The 20,976-nt window shown below is 39.4% G+C and overlaps 1 protein-coding gene across 3 annotated transcripts in view; it reads right to left on the reverse strand.

Annotated features, from left to right (window-relative positions):
• Positions 1–9,890: 9,890 nt before the first annotated feature.
• LOC149837174 (protein phosphatase 2C 70-like) overlaps positions 9,891–20,976 on the reverse strand; it is a 98,526-nt gene continuing 87,440 nt past the window's right edge. For 2 of the 3 annotated variants that reach the window (XM_090005868.1, XM_090005865.1), the window contains 4 exons: positions 11,838–11,953; positions 11,619–11,748; positions 10,173–10,227; positions 9,891–10,098 (listed from right to left, as the gene is read on the reverse strand). In XM_090005868.1, coding sequence (XP_089861994.1) covers positions 9,943–10,098; positions 10,173–10,227; positions 11,619–11,748; positions 11,838–11,953 — 457 coding nt within the window. In that variant the 3' untranslated portion in view covers positions 9,891–9,942. The remainder of the gene's footprint in view (positions 10,099–10,172; positions 10,228–11,618; positions 11,749–11,837; positions 11,954–20,976) is intronic. The other variant, XM_090005867.1, reaches the window with a different exon arrangement.

Consider the following 20,976-nt stretch of genomic DNA (forward strand, 5'->3'; position numbering starts at 1 on the left):
TTTGGTGTCCCACGAGTGTACTAAGCACATAGAGATTGACTTCCATGTCATAAGGGAAAAAATTCAGAGTGGCTCAATCAAAACTCAATTTGTTCCCACAAGCCTACAATGTGCAGCTATATATGTTTACCAAGCCTTTGGGACGAGATCAGTTCCTTCAGCTTAAGTGTAAGTTGAGCATCATTAATCCTCACGCTCCAACTTGATGGGGAGCATGTTAGAGATAAACCTAATCAGTGACATATGAGTTAGATGATCTTATCAAGATCTCACCGAATTGTTTAAGATCGGTTATGCATAAAGTTATGGATAAACCAAAAGTTCAGCAACAACGTGGTTGCCATTTTGGTTAAGATTCTAATATAAACCAAATTTGGAAATGTCAGCTAGATTTGTTTGTTGTAAAAGGAAAATGTAAAAATCGTTAATTGTGAGCTATCCCAAAATCATGGGATTTTTGATAAGCACAAACTAGTTTTCCTCTTGTATAAAACATTGTAAGATTCAATGTGCAAATATAATTTTTTCACTCACTGAAGTTTTATCTTTTTTTTGTCCTAAATTTCTAATTGTCATTTTAACATACGCAAGGACAACACATTCCCTTCTTAGAGGATTTGGATGGGCATCGTATGCATGATACCTCTAGTATCTTGCAGGCAGCCGCACGTTTTTTTTTTCAAGACCTCTTCACTCAACAATCGGTAGATCTCAATGATTTTCAAGGCATTGATAAGCCATCCATTACATTTCAAGAAAACTTACATCTATTGGCCTCTATAACTCCGGACGAAGTCTACCAGGCTATTTTTTATATCAATCCTCATAGTGCACCAAGTTCAAATGGTTTTAATGTTGCTTTCTTTCCGGCCTTCTGGGATATCTTGGCACCTAAGGTTAGTAATATACTCAAGCATATTAACACTACTCATATAGTGTTGGTACCTAAAGAAGATTATGCTTCTTGTTGATTTTTGACCCATTAATGTCATATACAAAATTATTTCTGGTTATGGTTGCTCACATGAGAGACATCCTACAACTATTTATATCACATATGAAAAATGATTGTATTGTACAACAAAAGACACGTTTTCTGAAATGCCTTGAAACTTTTCAAATCATCTGCTGTCTAAAATCGTAAATATTATTATTTTTATTTTAGCCTTCACACCTATCATTTTTTGTGTGAATTTCCTCCATTTGTGAATTTCTTTCGTAATCACCCAAAACACCTTAGCCACACATATTTTATGCGAATTTAGTAAATTTTTTATGCAAGGTAACTCAACTATTTGTGAGGTTTCTTGGTTTGACTTAAAAAAAATTTTACAGCATTTTTATGTGTATTTCTAAATTTTTTATGCAAAGTAACTCAGGTATTTGTTATATTTGCTATGTTTCTCAATTTGAGTTTAAAAGAAATTTTGCAGATATTTTATGCAAATTTAGGGATTTTTTTATGTGAAGTGTGAGCTAAAAACCCAATCGCCTACAATATATCAAAATTTTAACCCTCATAAAATCATATATTTATGTTACAAAAATACGATTCAGCAATCAACTTACTATTTTAACCACGCCCAACACATTCATGAGGTTAGATTTGGTCAAAACAATTTTCCACTTTGAGTTTCAACTAGGGGATTTCTTACCCACGAAGGTACCAAATGCTTTCTCATATATATATATATATATATACACACACACACACACACACATTTGGTCAAGTTGTTATTGCAAATAATTTTTTCTCATATGTTTACTTTTTTGTTATTTTTTCATGAAACTCACCTTACAAATGTGATATGCATGTTTAGGTCAGTGGGAATCAACTCTCTTAGTTTGTCCAATTATGATGTGCAGACACAATTTTGTGAGCCTTGAAAAATAACAACCTATAATATGTGATATTTTCTTGACTCATAAAATCATATTTTTTTATTGAAAAAAACATGATTCGAGAGTTGATATCTACTACTTGGATATATTTAAGATGTTTCGAGGTTAGAGTTTAAAAGAAAGTTTGCTTGCACTTATTTTATGCTAATTTCGTAAATTTTTATGTGAAGTAACTCAACTATTTGTGAGGTTTGTAAAGAAGAGTTTGTAGCACATTCTTTTTTATCAAAAGAGAATGACTTGAGTTTCTTTTCTTAAGTTACCTCACAAATATGTGAGAGATTTGAAAGTTTGAGTTTAAAAGAAAGTTCGCTCGCACATATTTTATGTGAATTTAGTAATTTTTTTATGCGAGGTAACTCAACTATTTCTGAGTTTTTGTGGTTCGAGTTTAAAATAAAGTTCCCTCACACTTATTTTATGTGAATTTCATAAATTTTTTATGCGAGTTAACTCAAGTATTTGTGAGGTTTGTCAGTTCGATTTAAAAAATAAATTTGCAGATTTTTTATGTGAGGTAACTTAAGCCAGGAAACTCAGATCATTTCCTTTTGACAAGAAATAATGCGCTACAAACTCTTCCCTACAAACCCCGCAAACACTTGAGTTACCTCGCATAAATTTTTTTTATGAAATTTACATAAAATAAGTGTGAGTGAACTTTCTTTTAAACTCGAACCTCCAAACATCGCAAATTCACTTAAAAAAAGTTTAAATTTGCATAAAAAATCTATGAAATTTATTTTAAACTTAAACTGAGAAGCATAGAAAATATCGTAAATACCTGAGTTACTTCGCATAAAAATTCCTAAATTTGCATAAAATATCTGCAAAATTTCTTTTAAACTCGAACCGAAAAACATAGCAAATACCTAAGTTACTTCACATAAAAAAGATGTGATTTTTTTTTTTAAACTCAAATAGAGAATCCTCACAAATAGTTGAGTTACCTCGCATAAAATTTTTACTAAATTCTCATAAAATATATATGGCTAAGGTGTTTCCGGTGAAAACAGAGAAAATTCGCATATGAAGAAAATTTGCACCAAAAATGATAAGTATGAAGGATAAAATGGTCCTAAAAATAACAGTATTTATGATTTTGGACAACAAACAAATTTGAAAAGATTGAAGGCATTTCAAGAAACGTGTCATTTTTATTATACACTACGATCATTTTTTTATCACATAATCAAAGAGTCTTTCTCAAAGGATGCAACATCCATGAAAGTATCCTTATTGCACATGAATTGGTTGACACCATGGAACATTCCTCGTCTCCTAGTTTTTTATTGAAAACAGATTTTTTGAAGGCCTACAACAAGATTGATTGGAGATTTTTGCAGAGGTCGATGGAATTTTTTGGCTTTCATCCTCTATGGATCCATAGAGTAATGTTGTGTGTGTTTACTGCTAGGTTTACTGTTTTGATTAATGGACAACCTGGCAAAATGTTCTCGTCCACCAGAGGCATTAGACAAGGTGATCATCATTCACTGTATCTTTTCTTAATTATGTTGGAAAGGCTTTCTAGTGAACTTCAACTCACATAAAGCTCCAAATACTTTGTTCCAGTAACCATTGGCTCATTTAAATGGAGTCATAGTTTTTTGTTTTTTATCAAGGATAACGGGCAGTCTGTATGCAATTTTGTTCAGATAATGTATGACTTTCAAGCTAAGCAAAGTCTAGACTTCAAGTTATCCATGCTAAATTGTTGATTCTTCCTTTTGAAGGTTGATAAGAAGAGGATTCAGATTTCCCATCAGCTTATCAATTGGGAGAATGGTATTATTTCTATTTGGTACCTCGGTGTACCTATTTTCACAAGTAAACTTTATTTTTCTCTTTGCTCTCCATTATTGGATAAATTTCAATCTGCACTATCATCCTGGAGTGGTAATCTCCTCTCTATGGCGGGTAGGATTATTCTCATTAAAGTGGTATTCATCTACTTGCATGGGACTTTGTGTGTAAACCTCACTCTAAAGGTGGGTTCACTCTTAAAAGACTACAAGATGTTAATATTGCCTTATTGGCTAAATTTGCCAGCAATCTTGCTACTGGTTTGGACAATCTCTGGTGTCATCTAATGCAAGTGAAATATTTGTCTCCCACATCTCTATGGGCTCCTACCACTCGGTTGCAATGCTCGCACATATGGCGCAACATTAAATCGGGCATCAACATCATTAAAACTCATGCCAAATGGCAAATTGGTCATGGTCATACTGTTGAATTATGGTTTGATCCTTGGCTTGGTGCTTACACATTGGTTGGTGTTTTAGACACTCCTTTATCATCTATTGGCTACAAGCATCTTCTTTTTATTTTTGTTTAAGAGGCAATTGCCACTTTGCCTCTTCTTAGACAACTTATTGAGAGATATAGAGAGAGGAACAAAGATTTGCATATAGTTTTTAATGATTTGGAGAAGGCATATGATAGAGTACCTAAGGACGTTCTCTGGTGGACAATGATGAAGAAAGGTGTTTCTCTCAAATACATTAGTATAATTAAAGATATGTATGAAGGAGTAGTAACCAATGTTCGCACTTGTAGAGGAGTGACAACCAATTTTCCTATAACGGTTGGGTTACATCAAGGATCTTCTTTAAGCCCTTTCCTATTTGCTATAGTGATAGATGAGCTTACGAGATCAATTCAAGAAAATGTGTTGTGGTGTATGTTGTTTGCTGATGATATTGTTTTGATTGATGAGTCTAGAGCTGGGGTTAATGCTAAGTTAGAATTATGGAGACAGACATTGGAAGCAAGAGGTTTTAAGTTGAGTAAGAGTAAGACAGAATACATGGAATGTCGATTTAGTAAGCAACGAAGTAGTGATGGGAGTGTAGTGAAGCTTGGTGAGCACGAAATACCGGTGGATGATTCTTTCAAATATTTGGGATCTATCATTCAAAAGTATGGAGAAATTGATGGAGATGTAAATCATAGGATAAAGGTTGGGTGGATGAAATGGAAAAGTGCAACTGAAGTGTTGTGCAATCATAGAATGCCATTGCGGTTGAAGGGAAAGTTTTATAGGACGACTATTAGGCCCGCTTTATTATATGGTACAGAATGTTGGGCTGCCAAGAGACATCATATTCAAAAAATGAGTGTAGCTGAGATGTGTATGATTAGATGGATGTGTGGAAATACAATAAAAGATAAGATTCAGAACGAAGAGATACGTAAGAAGGTAGGCGTTGCACCCATTGAAAATAAGATGAGAGAGAATCGTTTACGGTGGTTTGGACATATTCGGCGAAGGCCTAATGATGCTTCAGTTAGAAGGATAGAGAAATGGAAAAATATATTAGTTAAAAGAGGTCGGGGTAGGCCTAGGAAGACTTGGATGAAGATGATAGGAAAGGATGTGAATGCTTTGAACCTCACCGAGGACATGGCATTGAATATAAATGATTGGAGGAGAAGAATTCATGTGGAAGACCCAGAATGATTTTCTTTTTTGGTTCATATCGCCGACCCCAATTGTTTTGGGATGAAGGCGTAGTTGTTGTTGTTATTGTTGTTGAGGCAGTTGCCACTTTGCCTCAAAGTGTTCTAGACTTCCCTTACATTTCATTGCAGGACAGGATTAAGATCATCAATTCCATTCATCCAAACATTTCATTCTCCAACCAACCGGATGTGCTCAACTGGAAAGGCTCAATTCAGAACACTACTAAGCTAGCTTGGAATCAGGTGCGTGCTAAAGGAGACCATTTTGATTTCAGTTCTCTCATATGGCTCTCGGGACATAGTCCGTGTGCGGCGCTTACCCTCATGTTGACCTTAAGCAATAAGTTCGTAACTCGACATCGTCTTCAGTTAATTGGAATTGCCTTAGCAAACCTATGCTGCTTATGCCAATCTCAGGAAGAATCGCAAGACTATCTCTTTACATCCTATGTGATGGTTCCTCCTATTTAGTTCCAAATAGCTCAATTTTTTGGCAAACAATGGCATGATTCTCATGTTTCTTACTCATTTTAAGCAGTTGGTCCCGATACAAGTTTCATGAAAAGCACATATCTATGTGTTGGTTAATTTCTTTTCAAATAACTGTCAGATTTATTTGGGATTATCATAACAGTATTCTCTTTGATAATTGTCACTCTTCCTCTTTGAGGTTTCAGATTGATTCTTTAAATGCAGTCTGTGAGATAATCCTTTCCATTTTAGGCCACAACACAATGTTAATTTTTTCAGAGGTGGGTCTTTGCTAATCGATGGACTCCGCCTAACCCCAGATGGCTATCACTTTCCATTTACTCTTACTCTATGTCACTGACAGGTTAGGTTTGTTATTCGTGACTCCTCTGCACGATCTCTGCTAATAGGTTGGACAACTTCCTCAGGTCCTACTATTAAGGATGAATTACAAGCTTGGCCGTCAATTTTGCAGCACATTTCTCATTCTGAGCAAATCCTGTTAAGAGTTATCAAGTTTGGATAGGGTAAGTTTTATAAATTCGTTGCTTGAGGACCACTTCTCACTCTATCTTGCAGTGGGTTCTTTCGCCAATTCCATCCGGTCAAGAGGGTGAAGTGCAGATATGCATCTACATTGAGCAATTACACCTCTTATAGGTTGGCTAAGATGGCTTCCTCGGGTGTTAATAGGATTTGGAAGGACAAACCACCGGAGTGATTCCCGTATTAGCTTTTCATTTCTTTTGTACCTGGTCGGGCTCTGCCTAACCCCAGCTTGCTTATAAAAAAAATCAAATTCTAGTAGGTTGCTATGAAGATATAGCCAGCCACTCCTTCAAAGAAATATTTGTTTCATAGTTCTGTTGAAAGATCCAGCAAACAAAGCCAAATAGGTCATCAATGTTTCCTCTTGTTTCAACTCCATAACTGGTTGCTACAGAAAAACCAAGAGTGTGGCCAGCAACATGCCAAACGCTGGCATTTGCAAGTTCACACTGTTGAACCTTGCAAGAAGTGTTCAATCTGTGTGTGTGTGCGCACGAGAGAGAGAGAGAGAGAGAGAGAGAGAGAGAGAGAGAGAGAGAGAGAGAGAGAGAGAGAGAGAGAGAGACGAACTATAACCATCAACATTACGAAACGAAAACAGGTTCAACCAACATTGAACCTACCGGGAAACCAAACACGGGCCCAAGACATGCCAAGGAGCCCCAAAAAAGGAAAAAAAAGAAAAGGAGAGATGCAAGGAGAAAAGGAAGAAAGAAACAAGAAGCAAATACAGTTAGGCGACAAGCATCACCCAGGATCATGAATGGTCCCTGGAGGCAGATGGTGTTGCAGATCAGGGATGTTGATGCGGAGAATGGCGTATACGTCCGCCAAAATAAGGTTCACCATGTTGTTGAACACTGCCGGAATATGCCGAAAAATAGCGTTGTTGCGAGTCATTCATACGGCCCACCATGACGAGAGAAGCCAAGTTCGCCAAATAATACGCCATTTGTTGCAATGACGAACTGGTTGAGGACCCCACAACAAATCATTGGCGAACGATTCCTGACGTACGCTGACCCCCGGCTTATTCCAAGTCACCTTAAAGATGTTTTGAAAAACAGAGCACTCCCAAAAAAGGTGAAAGGCAGATTCTTCAGCCACCTCACACAACACACATTTACTCGGCAGATGAAATCCGATGGATTTGAGGAAGTTGTCAGTCTGCACCCGATTGTGTAAGATTAGCCAAGCCAGGAAACATGATCTCGGAGTGGGACCCTTGCCCCAGATCAGGTTCGTCGAAAACCGGTCCACCCCCGACAGAAGGAGAGCGAGGTAGCCTTCTTTAGAGCGGAAATATCCGTTCGGAGCAAGGTTACGACCAAAAAACAGAGACTGCGATTCAACATTTCCATTATGAGACAGAACTGCAGACCATGCTTGGATCCAGAGAGAGAGAGAGAGAGAGAGATTATTTGTATTGTTGGATTTGAAAACCAACCTCAACCATCACCTATCATATGAAAGACAAAAGTAGCTTTTTTCCCCAATAACTCCTTCCATTGATACTTGCTCAAATGCCATTCCGCTTCCACAAACACCAGCATGAGACTGCATGTCTAATTTTTACGATCTATTATTCTCGTATAATCATTGTGTAATATGACAAGGGCACCTTTTTTTCTTTTGTTTTTTTCTTCTCCCAAAATACACAACCTTTTTCTTTTGAAAATAGAAATAGGTTATTTCAAAGAACAGCATAAACCCAAAAGAAATAAAATCAGTTACAATGAACTAGTCAATATAAATTCAGGGTCAAACTACACGAGCCAATTATATAAATGCCACCTTTTTCTTATTAAACTTAAAAACAACACATTTTCTCTGATTCTAACTGCACAAGAACTCCATTATAAACCCATACCATCTCTTCCAAAATGTTAAAGTCACCAAATTTGAAATAGTCGTCATTCAAAACCACTCCCCGCTTCTCTATATATTCGCTCCACTCTTTCACATATCCATGCACAAAATTAGTTGTTTCAAGCAGTGTTGTGAGAGGCGTAAGCCTCAGTACCTGAAGCATACGCCTCAGAGGCGAAGCGCACGTTCAAGGTACTGAGGCATTACAGTGAGGCGTTTACCACTTTGTGCTTTTTGTAACATTCAGATTATTCGTGCATCATCCATATTTTCTTGTTAAAGCAAATATTTTTGCGATATGCACTTGCTGATGTACGAATAAGATGAAATAGCATAACATGGAGGAAATTCACGAGCTAGCTGATTTATGTATTGCATCTGTTCTTACAGCCAACAATCCTGTGAGTTCAGTTTAATTTTCCAGCTATTTTCTTTACACTTTGTAGTGGTACTGTGATTGTGAAATTGGTGTGACCTTTTTTATTGGCAGCAAACCATATTTTAAGAATTCTGCCATAACCTTTGCTGTTTGAATGATTTTAAATGTATTTTGAAATTATACACCTTCTTGCATTGACAATTTGCTTCAGAACCATGCATATCATGGATCTGTTGTAGTATTGAATGGGTGTCAGCAAGTATCACTTATTGTGAATGCCATCTTTCTGTTATAGAACACTTTTTACCTTGTATATCGTTTTTCTTTTCTCCTCACATGCCCTGCTTGTGCTTGTAATCATCTTTCTTGAGGTTTGGATGAGTTATATCTAGATACAGCCTTAACAGTTCATGTCCTATAATAGAAGGCCACTCTGCATGTTGGCGTAATGTTTCTTATCATCTCAATGTTTTCATTGAACCATCAGACATGGAATAAATAATTTGAACTGATTCTCTGTTGGGACTCTGATCAAAGCACTGCATCAGAGCCATAAGTAATCTAGATGATGAGAAACCCCAGAAAGGACAACCAATTACTCATGAATGGAGTTGTGCGTAGAAATGAGAGTTTGATTAATATGTTATTGTTGGAAGTCGATAAGATTGAAAAAGCTGGACTTAACAAAAAAATATTGCCAACTTAATCTTCATGCCAAATGACCTTATAGATCACCAATCGAGGTCGCGGAGCTATTGATGCCATGCACGCCAAGTGTTTGATGGTATGTGTGAGAGGACAGTGGTCTTGAAGCTTATTTTATTATTTTGATCATGAAGCTTACGCTCCAACCTTACGCTCCAACGCCTCGCATTTAACAACCTTGGTTTCAAGATCTCTCTCTCTCAAAGGTTGCACTAGGTATAATTATGGTAAAAAGTATTAAATGATAGTAACGTTAGACTTGCATTGCAGTTTTGCCAAAACTTGATGTGCTCAAGGAATTTAGCAGTCATGTCTACTTACAATCTGATACAAAAGCCCAACCATTTTCCCAAGCAACAGATCAAGGACCCACAAATCACTGTATAAGCATTTTGTTCTGTGACCAAGTTTTTAAGGTAACAGCCTTTCTTTTTTACGTGGAAATTCCTAGTACGCTTGCCCTCGCCTTGCCTCTCTTCCTTCTTGTTTGAGTGCAGCAAAACAGAAAGGAAAATGAAACAGAAGCAAGAATAAGCCGGAGTAAATATTTACACCTGAAGAGAAACACGATATGCCATTTTCCATTTAAATTTTGGGTGTTAGATTATACAATAGGATGTTCTGTTTGTAGCAAAATCCAGATATATGACAGATGTATTATCTTTGGTTCTCAAAGTTCTTGCTTCTCTCAACACTAATTTAGCTATCATCTCTGCTATATTCCCTTGATCTGCTACACCATACTTTTCTCTCCACTGCACACAGCACGCCAAAAAATTCCATTTAGATACAGTAACGGCACTTCAAAATTTTGAGGGAGATAACTTACCTCAAGAACAAGCTGATTTGCTTTCTTCATGCCAAGAACATCCCAAAGGCCATCACTGCAATTTTTTTCATATACATAAAACGGAAAAAATAGAATGAGACCATGACATTGATGAATGGGAGAACAATGCTTGCAGCCATTAACCAAACTTGAAACTGAAACATTGTACAGCAGACACATGGTGCAACTTGCTCTAATTGGGTCACACAAGTCCCTGATATTCCAAGTCGGACTTGGATGCATCAGGTCCTTTAGATGGACAAAACCAATGCTGTAAAACTGAAATCAACAGGAGTCGATGGCAAACTAATTCTTGTCAAATCAGCAAAAAAACTGTGGAAATCAGAGGGGATCAGTTTTACCTTATAAACAAGAAATTCAACGTCAGGGCATGGCATTTAACTTTCTAGAAAAGAAAAGTTTTGCAGTGTAGAAAACCACAGCAAATAACAATGAGGATTAGACGAAAACCATGAATGTTTAATCCCATATGTAATAAAATAAACCGATAAAGACATAGATGGCACTAGCTTTTGGGCACAATACCAAGATTGGCTGCAAATTAGAAAATATGATAAATCTCACCAATTGATTTTTTTCTTGATGGCTTTGCCTTTTTGTCGCCTGAAAAATTAGGTGCCTTAGCCAAAACCACTTTTCTAAGTTATCGCCTGAAAAAATCAGATGCCTTGATTGGAAAAATCAGATACTATGTAAGTTTTTGCCTGAAAAATCAGGCGCCATGTAAGTTCTCAACTAAAAAAATTAGGTGCCATGATTTCAAACACGGCGCTTGATTTTTCATGTGACAAAAGGGCAAAACTATCAAGAAAAAAGTAAATTGGACAGATGTGTCATTTTCTTGTTCACAGCCAGTTACGGTATTGTGCCAAAAGTTAATGCCATCTACGTCAATGTCCATAAAATAAACATTGAAACATCTCCTAGGAACAAACTGGTCTGTCTATGGAAAGGATTATCTATACTCTCTTTTTCTTATTAGCCCTTTAAGGAGGGCTCTAGGAGATGATTTGCCTCTTATATTTTAAACAGAGGGGTTTTTCTCCAGAACCATCACAGATTTCCGTTTTCCCATGTCCGTATGCTTCTTTCTTTCTGGAAACTGAGGGTGATAAAATATCTATAACTGTGAACCCTTTCAACATTTTGTATACTTATCTTTTTTATTATTTTATTAATTCAAGAAAATTGGTAAAATCAGGCAAGGTGGGACAATTTACTGGATCATAGTGATTTTCATAAAACCCGATAATTTAATTTAATTTAATTTAATTTAATTGGATCAGCTCTTATGACATACTAGATCAACTACATCATGCTGATCCAACTCAACTTTTACAATATTGGACAAAACGGAATATAGAACAAATTACACAAAACAAATCTAAGATGAAACTTAATGATGTGACCACATGCAATAATCACCTTGCTAAGAGGACAAAGGCCCTGCTCACTCTAGTTATGTGCACAACCTGACTTATGTATGGTGATGAACTAAAGCGCAAGTCTTGTTCTTTTAGAAACTTGTCTCCAAGCATCCGTGCTACATTTAGACCTGCAAACAAGTTGTGAAAAAGAAAAGGCAAAACTTAGAAAACCCACGAATTTAGAAATCATAACATAAAGATGAATAAGAGTCATCACCACAAAGCCGTGTTTCACCGTCTCTCAATGGGCCTCCCATTTTTGCCAAACGAATCCTTTCAGACTCACTTGTTACCCGGTGATCCTCTGTCATATGAACCTGCTTTCCGTCAATGCTGTCACATTGAAACAAATCAAAATTGGATATATGGCACCGAGGTTTCCCTAACTACAGTTATTGCAACAATCAAAGGATAAAAAGTTAACAAAAACAATAATGTACCAAAAAATGAGTCTAAAAGGAGAAAAAGTAATGTACCACAAGATAATATACTACCCACACATCTAATTGTATTCATATAAAATTTTACAATAAAATCCATCATATCTTCCTAAAACTAGTAATGTGCTGGAGCTTTGCACCAAACTAAGAGAGGGAGAGAAAGGGGGGGTCTCACTTATCATATTTGATTAACTTTTTTATTATTTTCTTATATGTGGACTTGATTTAATGTGATGTGCCAATTCACCAAGTCATCTTGCCTATGCCACCCAATCAAGTCTAACTGATTCAAGACAAAATTCTGAGGTTGCCAACTTTGTTGGTTCATCTTTAGTAGATCTCATCAATTTTGAGGGATACTTTGCTTTTATGACGGACTAAACTCATTCACACAATTTAAATTGCATGTGACAAAGTAAACATATATCAGCAAAAATTCTGTCACATGCAAGAACCCAGTGTGAATCACAATCACATAAAACAAGTTGTCACGATGAGGCTGAGATTTGTTAGGAGATTACTGCTTAGAGTTAAGGAGTTTTAATTGCAAATAGTTGAATATTAGGAAATTTACAAGTTGTTTAATGAAGTCAAGAATTTGGAGCATGCAAATTCCAACTTAATTGGCTGAAATTTTATGATTAAAAGAAAAGTAACACCTTTCTCATAAAAACCAAGTCTTGAGTGCATAAAATGATCTTAAATCTTCAAGAACATAAAGGACTCCACAGGAAATTTAAAACTTTATTTATTGATAAAATTAAATTAGCTGCATCCACAAACACTCTTCGATCAAATAAGAAACCTGGTGAATAAAGGAACTATAATCTCCTATTTCTTAATGAAGAAAATGGTACAACTTTAATTAACAATAGCAAAACTCAAATTGAACAACTACCAAAAAATATCATGTTACAACAAAAAATTTAAACTAAATATTCGACTCCTAATGTAATAGAATTTTATCACTCTGATATTCCTAAAAATTTGAACAAAACTCTTTGCATGGAAATTATTCCTAAGGCAGTCACTGAAATACAAATCTTTTTTTTTTAATTTCATACTACTGTTATGAACTTGAAAAGTGGCATCCAAGTGCACACTAGAAGATGTCATAAAATTTCCAAATGCTGGCAGTAACTGATACCATACCTTGGACTGGTTCTTCTTAGTTCTGCATTTCCATGGCTTGCTTGGATTAGGCTGTGGTATCCAGCCTTGCTGCCAACTCAGTCTTTGTGGTTTTTGACAATCAAATTAGCAAGCCTGGAACTGTTGCAACACACTTTGATAGCAATGGGTTCTTCAATGACCAGTTTAATAGCATGTCAATAGTAGTAGGGATAAGCCTGATGAATAAGCTGTTTGGTCCATACAAAATAACAACAGTGGTTCCAGTACATGCAGAAGAGTGCAGAGGGCAGCTGTGCATGTTGCTGACCCACATGTGCTATGGAGAGAGAGAGAGAGAGAGAGAGAGAGAGAGAGAGGCTTTAGGATGTGAAGGAGGTTGTTTTAAGAAGTGGCTTACATGGAAAATGGACAAAGATAGAGATAGCCCCATGTTATGGAGGTGGTTCTCTTAACAAGAAAAAGAACAATTTTAAGGGTTAGTACATGAGAAGAGGGGAAGAGAGAGAGAGAGAAGGGGTGAGGAGTTATGTAGTATGGGCTCTATTATTTGGTGAGAAAACTTGGTTTGGAACAAAGAAAAGAATCACCTAGACATCTTAGGTTTGGAGTCTGAACAAGATTATTGCTCCTTTCTATAGAGTAGAGATAAGTTTGATCAGGGATCAAAGATGTAGTTACCAAAGTTGGAAGGAAAGCAAGAATTGGAATCAGGCAGCCATGGATTTGAGTTAGAAGAAGATTCTGTGACGTGATGAGGAAGCAATGGTAAGAAGTTTTAGGATATGGACATCATAATCTGTAAGTTATAATAGGAAATCATTGGTTCATTTTGTTTGAAAGAATACATGGAAATGTATGTGCAACATTGAAACAATAATGCACAATATTTGAGAATAGCATTTAGGAGTAAAATGTGTTTAAAATAATAATAGAAACTTATGTGACAGTTATCACATATTCTGTAAGGCCTATTAACACATCTGAATAAACATGTAGAATATAGGTAATACTTTCTATTATTCATGAGTCTAATAAGTTATTACTTTAAGGTTGTTTTGAACAATGGTTACATGTAGATAATATTTTGTTGGATTATATGGATATGGATGCAGGAATGGGACATGATGTGAATACCATCAGTATGACATTGCAGATCTCAAAGATTAGGATACAGGGAAATAGCTTTGCACATACGTGTGTTTGTGTACCCTAAAGCAATAAAACATTAATATCATCTAAAGTGAAAACTCTTGAACATCATTCCTTTTTTTCTTGGATAACAGGGGAAAAACTGCCTCGCTCACCGAGTTCATTGGCATAAAACCCAAGGTCCACCTTGCCCACTAGGGAGCACACCCAGCTTTGATCTTGCATCAAAGGATGCACACCATGGGTTTCAAACTCATGATGACTGGTCAACTTGGTGACTTTCACGGGTTCCCCCTACCAAATGAGTGGAGCCCTCATGGGCACAATAATTCCAAATCACTACAATTGAAAACATCGAATAGCAAAACTATGTTGAAATTGAAATGTAATGTAATTGATGACAAATGTTAAAGAAAAGTAATGCAACTGAATGAAAAATAAGTAATCAATATTACAAAAGGAAATAGATAAAGTTAATGACACAATGTCGATTGTGTACAACACTAGTTTCACTGTGTCCATGAAGTGTCACGGTGTATCTGAGTGCAATGTCCTGACAACACGGGATACATATGCTAATAAGAAGCTCTCAGAGGAGCTAATGTTTCCTATTTCCAAAAATCAAGATTGATTAAATCCATTTCCCAAAAAATTGATTTGTTAAATCCAAAATCACTATTCTTAGGAATCACAATCACCAATGGCAAGAATCCTGATTCTTCATTGCTCCCTAGTCCCTACTCATTTTTGAGTGGGACATTTCTTGCTTTTAAATTGATTTTTATAGAAAGTATGATTCCCACCTATGTAAAATGGGTAATTCTACTAGCCCCTTGTACTTATGTTGTACCTGCATTGGTACTTGGGTACTTCAGTGATGGGTCAACTGAGTTTTGGACTTGGCTCAACCCATTTATCCATGTCATGATCCAATCAACATGTAGATAACACTGGGGTCAAAAGAAAACAATGTCAACTTTATATTTTTTATTATTAATTGTTAGTTAATTATATATCTTTAACATGTTTTATACCTTTAGTTCATATTCACAGTCTACAACTTCATGTATAGAGCATTTTGTAAAATATAAAACAGGTGTACAATTTGCTATGTTATATATATATATATATATATATATATATATATATATATATATATATATATATATATATATATATATATATATATATATATATATATATATATATATATATATATATAACCGTACCCCTGTACCCATCCTTTTAGAAAATCCTGTTTGTACACATGTCATGCCCTGTACCCGCAGCCGTACCTATGTGATATAGCTTCCCACAATATAAGCAATTCTGATAACAGTGATCAGGATATCAAAGTGACAGCTAAATCGAGGTACAAGTTACATTTAAAATGTAACGGAAAAAAAATTTGTTTTGATTCGGGTCGAATCCGGACCCGACCCAGACCACCGCCTCTCGCTGTCTTTTAAGACAGGGAGGCAGGCGGGAGGAGCGTTATGAAACCCCCTCTCGCCCTCTCGTCTCCTCCCGACTCTCTCTCTCGCTCATCCACCGTCACCGACGCCGGAGACTCTCGACAGCCCGTCGCCACCGACATCGGCGACCCCCCCTTTCTTTCTGGCGAGCTCCTCTTCGGCGAGCTTCCTCCGAAAACCCCCTGGTACGCCACTGTTTCCTCTTTTCCCTCTCAGTCTCTTCTCTCTCCCCCCCTCACCTCCCTGTGCCCCCTTTTAGCAGGGGAGGGGCACGACACCCCTCCCTGCTCTTCGTTATGGTAGGGGAGGGGGATGAGCCTCCTCCCTTCTTCCGTTACGGTAGGGGAGGGGCCGAGCCCCTCCTCCCTGTTCTCTGCTATGGCAGGGGAGGGGCCGAGCCCCTCCTCCCTACCCCTTTTAGTTGTGCCAGCAGGGGCCATCGGCCCTTGCCTTTCTGCAAGTAGGGGCCATCGTCCCCTGCCTTTTTGTTTGCCAGCAGGGGTCGATGACCCCCTGCCCTTTGTGCGCGAGCCTATATCCTTGGCCGACAGGCCCGAGAAATCTTTGGAAGCTACATCGTGATGGGGACAAATCATTACAATTGTTGGTCTCCAACGAGGAATTCCTAGTAAACGTGAGTCATCTGCTCGCATTGACTACATCCCTCTTTTTGGCAGCAAGGATCATTTGGCCTTGCCCCATCCCTTTTTTCGAGTCAATTGGGACGGTTGGCCCCAGCCCTATGTATCGAAGAAGTCGAGTCTTTGCCTTGCTTTTGCTTTTGTCTGTGTTTGCATGTTAATATCGGATATTTGCAGCTATGACGGATCACACTCGCGCTCCGCGACCAGAGCCGTCAATCGTGTACGTCAGCAAGCTCGTAACCCTCCAAGGTAGGGGAAGATTGCACGGAAGACTTGGATAATTGAATTAAGTTCAATTAAGCTAAAAATGATCATTGAATGAATATATATATACAAATATATATATTTATACGAGTATGCACTTCACTCAAAGATGCGGTTTCGCAATCCTTGCTCTTTACCTTCTATCAGTTTTTACTTGTCGTCACGCATCGCGTCGAGATTTAGCGTTGCACTTCTGCTTACTGCATTTACCTTGCAGTCGCGCTCTGCGCCTAGGCTCTTGCTTTTGCATATGTGTTGGTATTGCCTTGCTATTGCAGATGACGTGCAGGTTATTGCTCTTTGCGTATGCCTTAAAGGCATCCTCGTGGAGGATGCAAGGGGCATTTACCACTCTCCCTCTTGCGACAAGAGTTTAGTCGGGAGCGAGCGACACATCCTCGTCTAAGGAGAGGGATACCTCGCAAGGATCCTGGCTCTTAGTGTACGCAGTCCTGCAGAGTCGACTTGAGATTTAGGGAGTTGCGCAAAAGCATCAAAGACTGCTCCAAATCGAAGCATTTGGAAGGAAGTGACTGGCTGGTTCTGCTCGCCTTTTTGGCATATCTCGTGTGATCCCGAATTGGGGGTTCGAGCGAACTTCTTAGCGGGTATTCTGTTGAGAAACTTGTATCTCGTCTATCAAGACCGGTATCGAGTCATGCAATACATGTAGATGCCTCGATAGCGGATGTGATTCGAGATAATCACATGCATAATGTTGGCATAAGGTACTGTTGTTTCAAAAGATAAAGTAAAGTAGATAAACTTTACATCTTTGTGAAACACACCTGTTGAGGCTTCCATTGAGGAGTTATACCCCCTTTATCCTAGAGTACTTGTAGTCGTGCACGACACGTCTGGTACTGCGATGATCGGATGAGACGGTCGTGCGACCTCGAACAGTGCTAAATGCACAATGCTGTAATCACATAAATGGCCTCACATTCGCCTTCACAGGCAAGATGCTCGAGTGATTTGAAGACCACAACATAGGATGGGTCGTTAGTTAAGCAACCCCTAACGCACCCATTCGCTTCTGGTTGTTCTATCATGAGAGATGACAGAGCCGTACAAAAACTCCAATGGACAGGTTGTTAACAACCACCCTACGGGCAATGATCCGGCTTCCCCAGTCATTGGAGTTAGGGGAAAAGGGCTACAATAGTTAGCTTAACAATTCTACAGAAGTTGGATGCATCCGTGGCACTGCTTTTCAGCCTCTAGGGAATCCTCTCTCGGCTAAAGTCGTCCCCTTTAGAGCGGACTCAACTAGCTATTCGGGTTATTGAAAATACATAGAATAACAAACGCCCGAACTAGTCTCAGTTGTTTCTACGTTTTGCCTGCGCGTACCCGCATGCCAGTAATATTGGAACATGAAGTCTGTTCACATTGGTTGTTGGGTCGTGAGATTCGCTTGCACTACTGATTCGCTTGCACTACTGACTCGCTTGCACTACTGATTTGCTTGCACTACTGACTCGCTTGCACTACTGATTCGTTTGCACTACTGACTCGCTTACACTACTGATTCTCTTGGACTACTGACTCGCTTGCACTACTTATTCGCTTGCACTACTAGTTTTTCGCGAAACTAACCCATTCTATGGGTACAGGTGATGATCAGGTACACCACAGGCGATGGCGCGATGGCAAGATAGCTCCAAGACGTCCTTCTTCCTGCTCTTAGCTCGCGTCCTGTTGTTTGGGGTTTTGTAACGGATTTTCCTTGGGATATCCGAATTTTGTACTATTTGGAGAACTTAAATGAAAGTGGTTTTTTTTTTGCAAGTAGCATGGGTTGTGCGTTTTGGTTCTTTTAGCTAACGCACCCAAAGTTGTCAGCTTGCCTTTCTGAAATTAACAAAAGTATAGTCTTCCGCTGATTTCGTAAACCATCTCTGAGATGAAGAGTTTCCTTTTTAGTCTCTTGTCTGTTTTTTTGAAAGGTTTGCAATTTTGAAATTTTGGGGCGTTACAACTTGGTATCAGAGTTAAGGGAAGCAAGGATTCTTGACTATTGAGCATCTGCATCGCGCTGTGAGTATACTTTTCCTCTTGCTTAGTAGGTGCACTTTGCATTGTTAAGTTAAGTGGCTTGACACGTTTAGGTGCACTTTGCATTGTTAAGTTAAGTGGCTTGACACGTTTTGCTTATGTACCATCATTGCTGGGGTTACATAAACTACTCATGTTAAACATGAATAGTACTTATGTTTTTGCTTGTTTCGAGCTTCCTAAAATTTCTAATTATTGGTATTCCTTGTTTACTCCGAGGATGGCAAGGAACTCGAACGAAGGGTCTGCTGACGAATGGTCAGATCAGCGGGGATTGGTGATGGATTCCCTAGGTTCACTGGCAGCGGCTATGCGAGACCAGATTCGTTCCCAAAGGGAACCAGCGCCCGTTCTTGAGCCGATCCCGCATACCGCAGTGACGTATGAGAAATTTCTAAAGCTTGACCCCCCGACCTTCGACGGCAAGCCCGACCCAGACATGGCCGATAACTGGGTGAAGGAGGTGGAACGAGTGTTCGAGGTCTTGTCAGTGCCCGATGACAAGAAGACGCTATTCGGGACCTTCAGGCTGAAGGGGAATGCCCGCAGTTGGTGGGAAATGGCCCGGGGTGTGCAGTTTTCGGGAATTTCGCCCATTCCTTGGGAAGCTTTCAGAAAGGCTTTCTTGGAGAACTACTTCCCGCCTCACGCGAGGGAGAAAAAGAAGGTGGAGTTCTTAGAGCTCTGCCAGGGCAATTCGAGTTTGACGGATTACATCGCCAAATTCCAGAGTTTGAAACCCTACTGCCCCAACCTGTTTGCGGATGATTGTGAGCGAGCAGGAAAGTTTGTTCGGGGGCTGAAGGAGGGACTCATGCATCGGGTCCTAACGAGCATGCCCTCGACCTTCTTTGCGGCAGTTGCTGCCGCCACCATTCTGAGTGAAGTCTGGGAGCGCACTAAGAGTACTCAGAGCAGGAGGCCACCCGCTACGGGTGGTGAGCCGAAGACACCTTCCGACGACCCAGGCAAACGACTGTTCCTTCTTGTAAAGAGCGAAGGAGGAAGGAAACAATATCCTCCTTCGAAGCGTCAGCGGCCACAGGGCAACCCTCCAGCCAGGCAGCAGGCTGGCAACGTATGCCCCAGATGCCAGCGATCTCACTTTGGGCAGGCGTGCCCGCTCGATACAGGCGGATGCCTGTATTGTGGCAAGATGGGCCACTACGTCCGTGATTGCCGCAAAAAGGCGGCTGGCGATTCCAGGCAGACCAGCGGAGCACCTTTGCTCCCTCGGCCACCACAGCCGCAACAGCAGTATCAGACGCCACAACCGCAGGCAAGCGGTCAACGGAGGGCGCCGGGACGCGTCTACTCAGCCAAGGCTGAGCAGTTGACCAAGGGCGACCTAGTGCAAGGTACCCTTTTTGTCGCCAACCAAACGGCTTTTGTGCTTTTTGATTATGGTGCCACACACTCTTTTATTTCGGTAAATTTTGCCGAGTTTTTGCACATACCTGTAAAACCCTTGCATAATACCCTTGAAGTGTATAACCCGATTGAGAAAAACACCATTTGTGCGGCCTACGTACCAGAGTTGGACGTAGTCTTGACAGATCGGCATTTACGGGCTTGTGCTATCCTGCTAGTGATGACAGAATTTGACGTCATCCTAGGCATGGATTGGCTGCACAAGTATCATGCCAAGATTTTCTGCCGAGATAGCAGGATTGTCTTATCTCCACCAGGAATGCCCAAGATGGAATTCAAGATCGTGAAACCCGTTCGGGCGAGCAAGTTGATTTCGTCGCTGAAGGGGCGCAGAGCTACCTGAGGAAGGGATGCACTGCCTTTTTGGTCAGTGTCATCCAGTCTGAGCCGATGCGAGTCTCGATGGGAGACTTGGAGATTGTTCGAGATTTTCCAGACGTCTTCCCGGAGGAACTGCCAGGCCTTCCTCCACCTCGCGAGGTGCAGTTCAGCATCGAGTTGATGTCGGATACTGCGCCAATTTCTAAGGCTCCATATCGGATGGCGTCAGCCGAGCTCGGAGAGCTCAAGAAGCAGTTGCAGGAGTTGATGGATCAGGGATTCATTCGCCCCAGTGTCTCGCCCTAGGGAGCTCCCGTCTTATTCGTGAAAAAGAAGGACGGATCATTGCGGTTGTGCATCAATTATCGAATGCTTAACCAGGCGACAATAAAGAATAAGTACTCGTTGCCACACATCGAGGATTTGTTCGATCAGTTGCA

Source organism: Nuphar pumila, chromosome 5, assembly GCF_984573655.1.
Source record: "Nuphar pumila chromosome 5, dmNupPumi1.hap1.1, whole genome shotgun sequence".
NCBI classification, from domain to species: domain Eukaryota; kingdom Viridiplantae; phylum Streptophyta; class Magnoliopsida; order Nymphaeales; family Nymphaeaceae; genus Nuphar; species Nuphar pumila.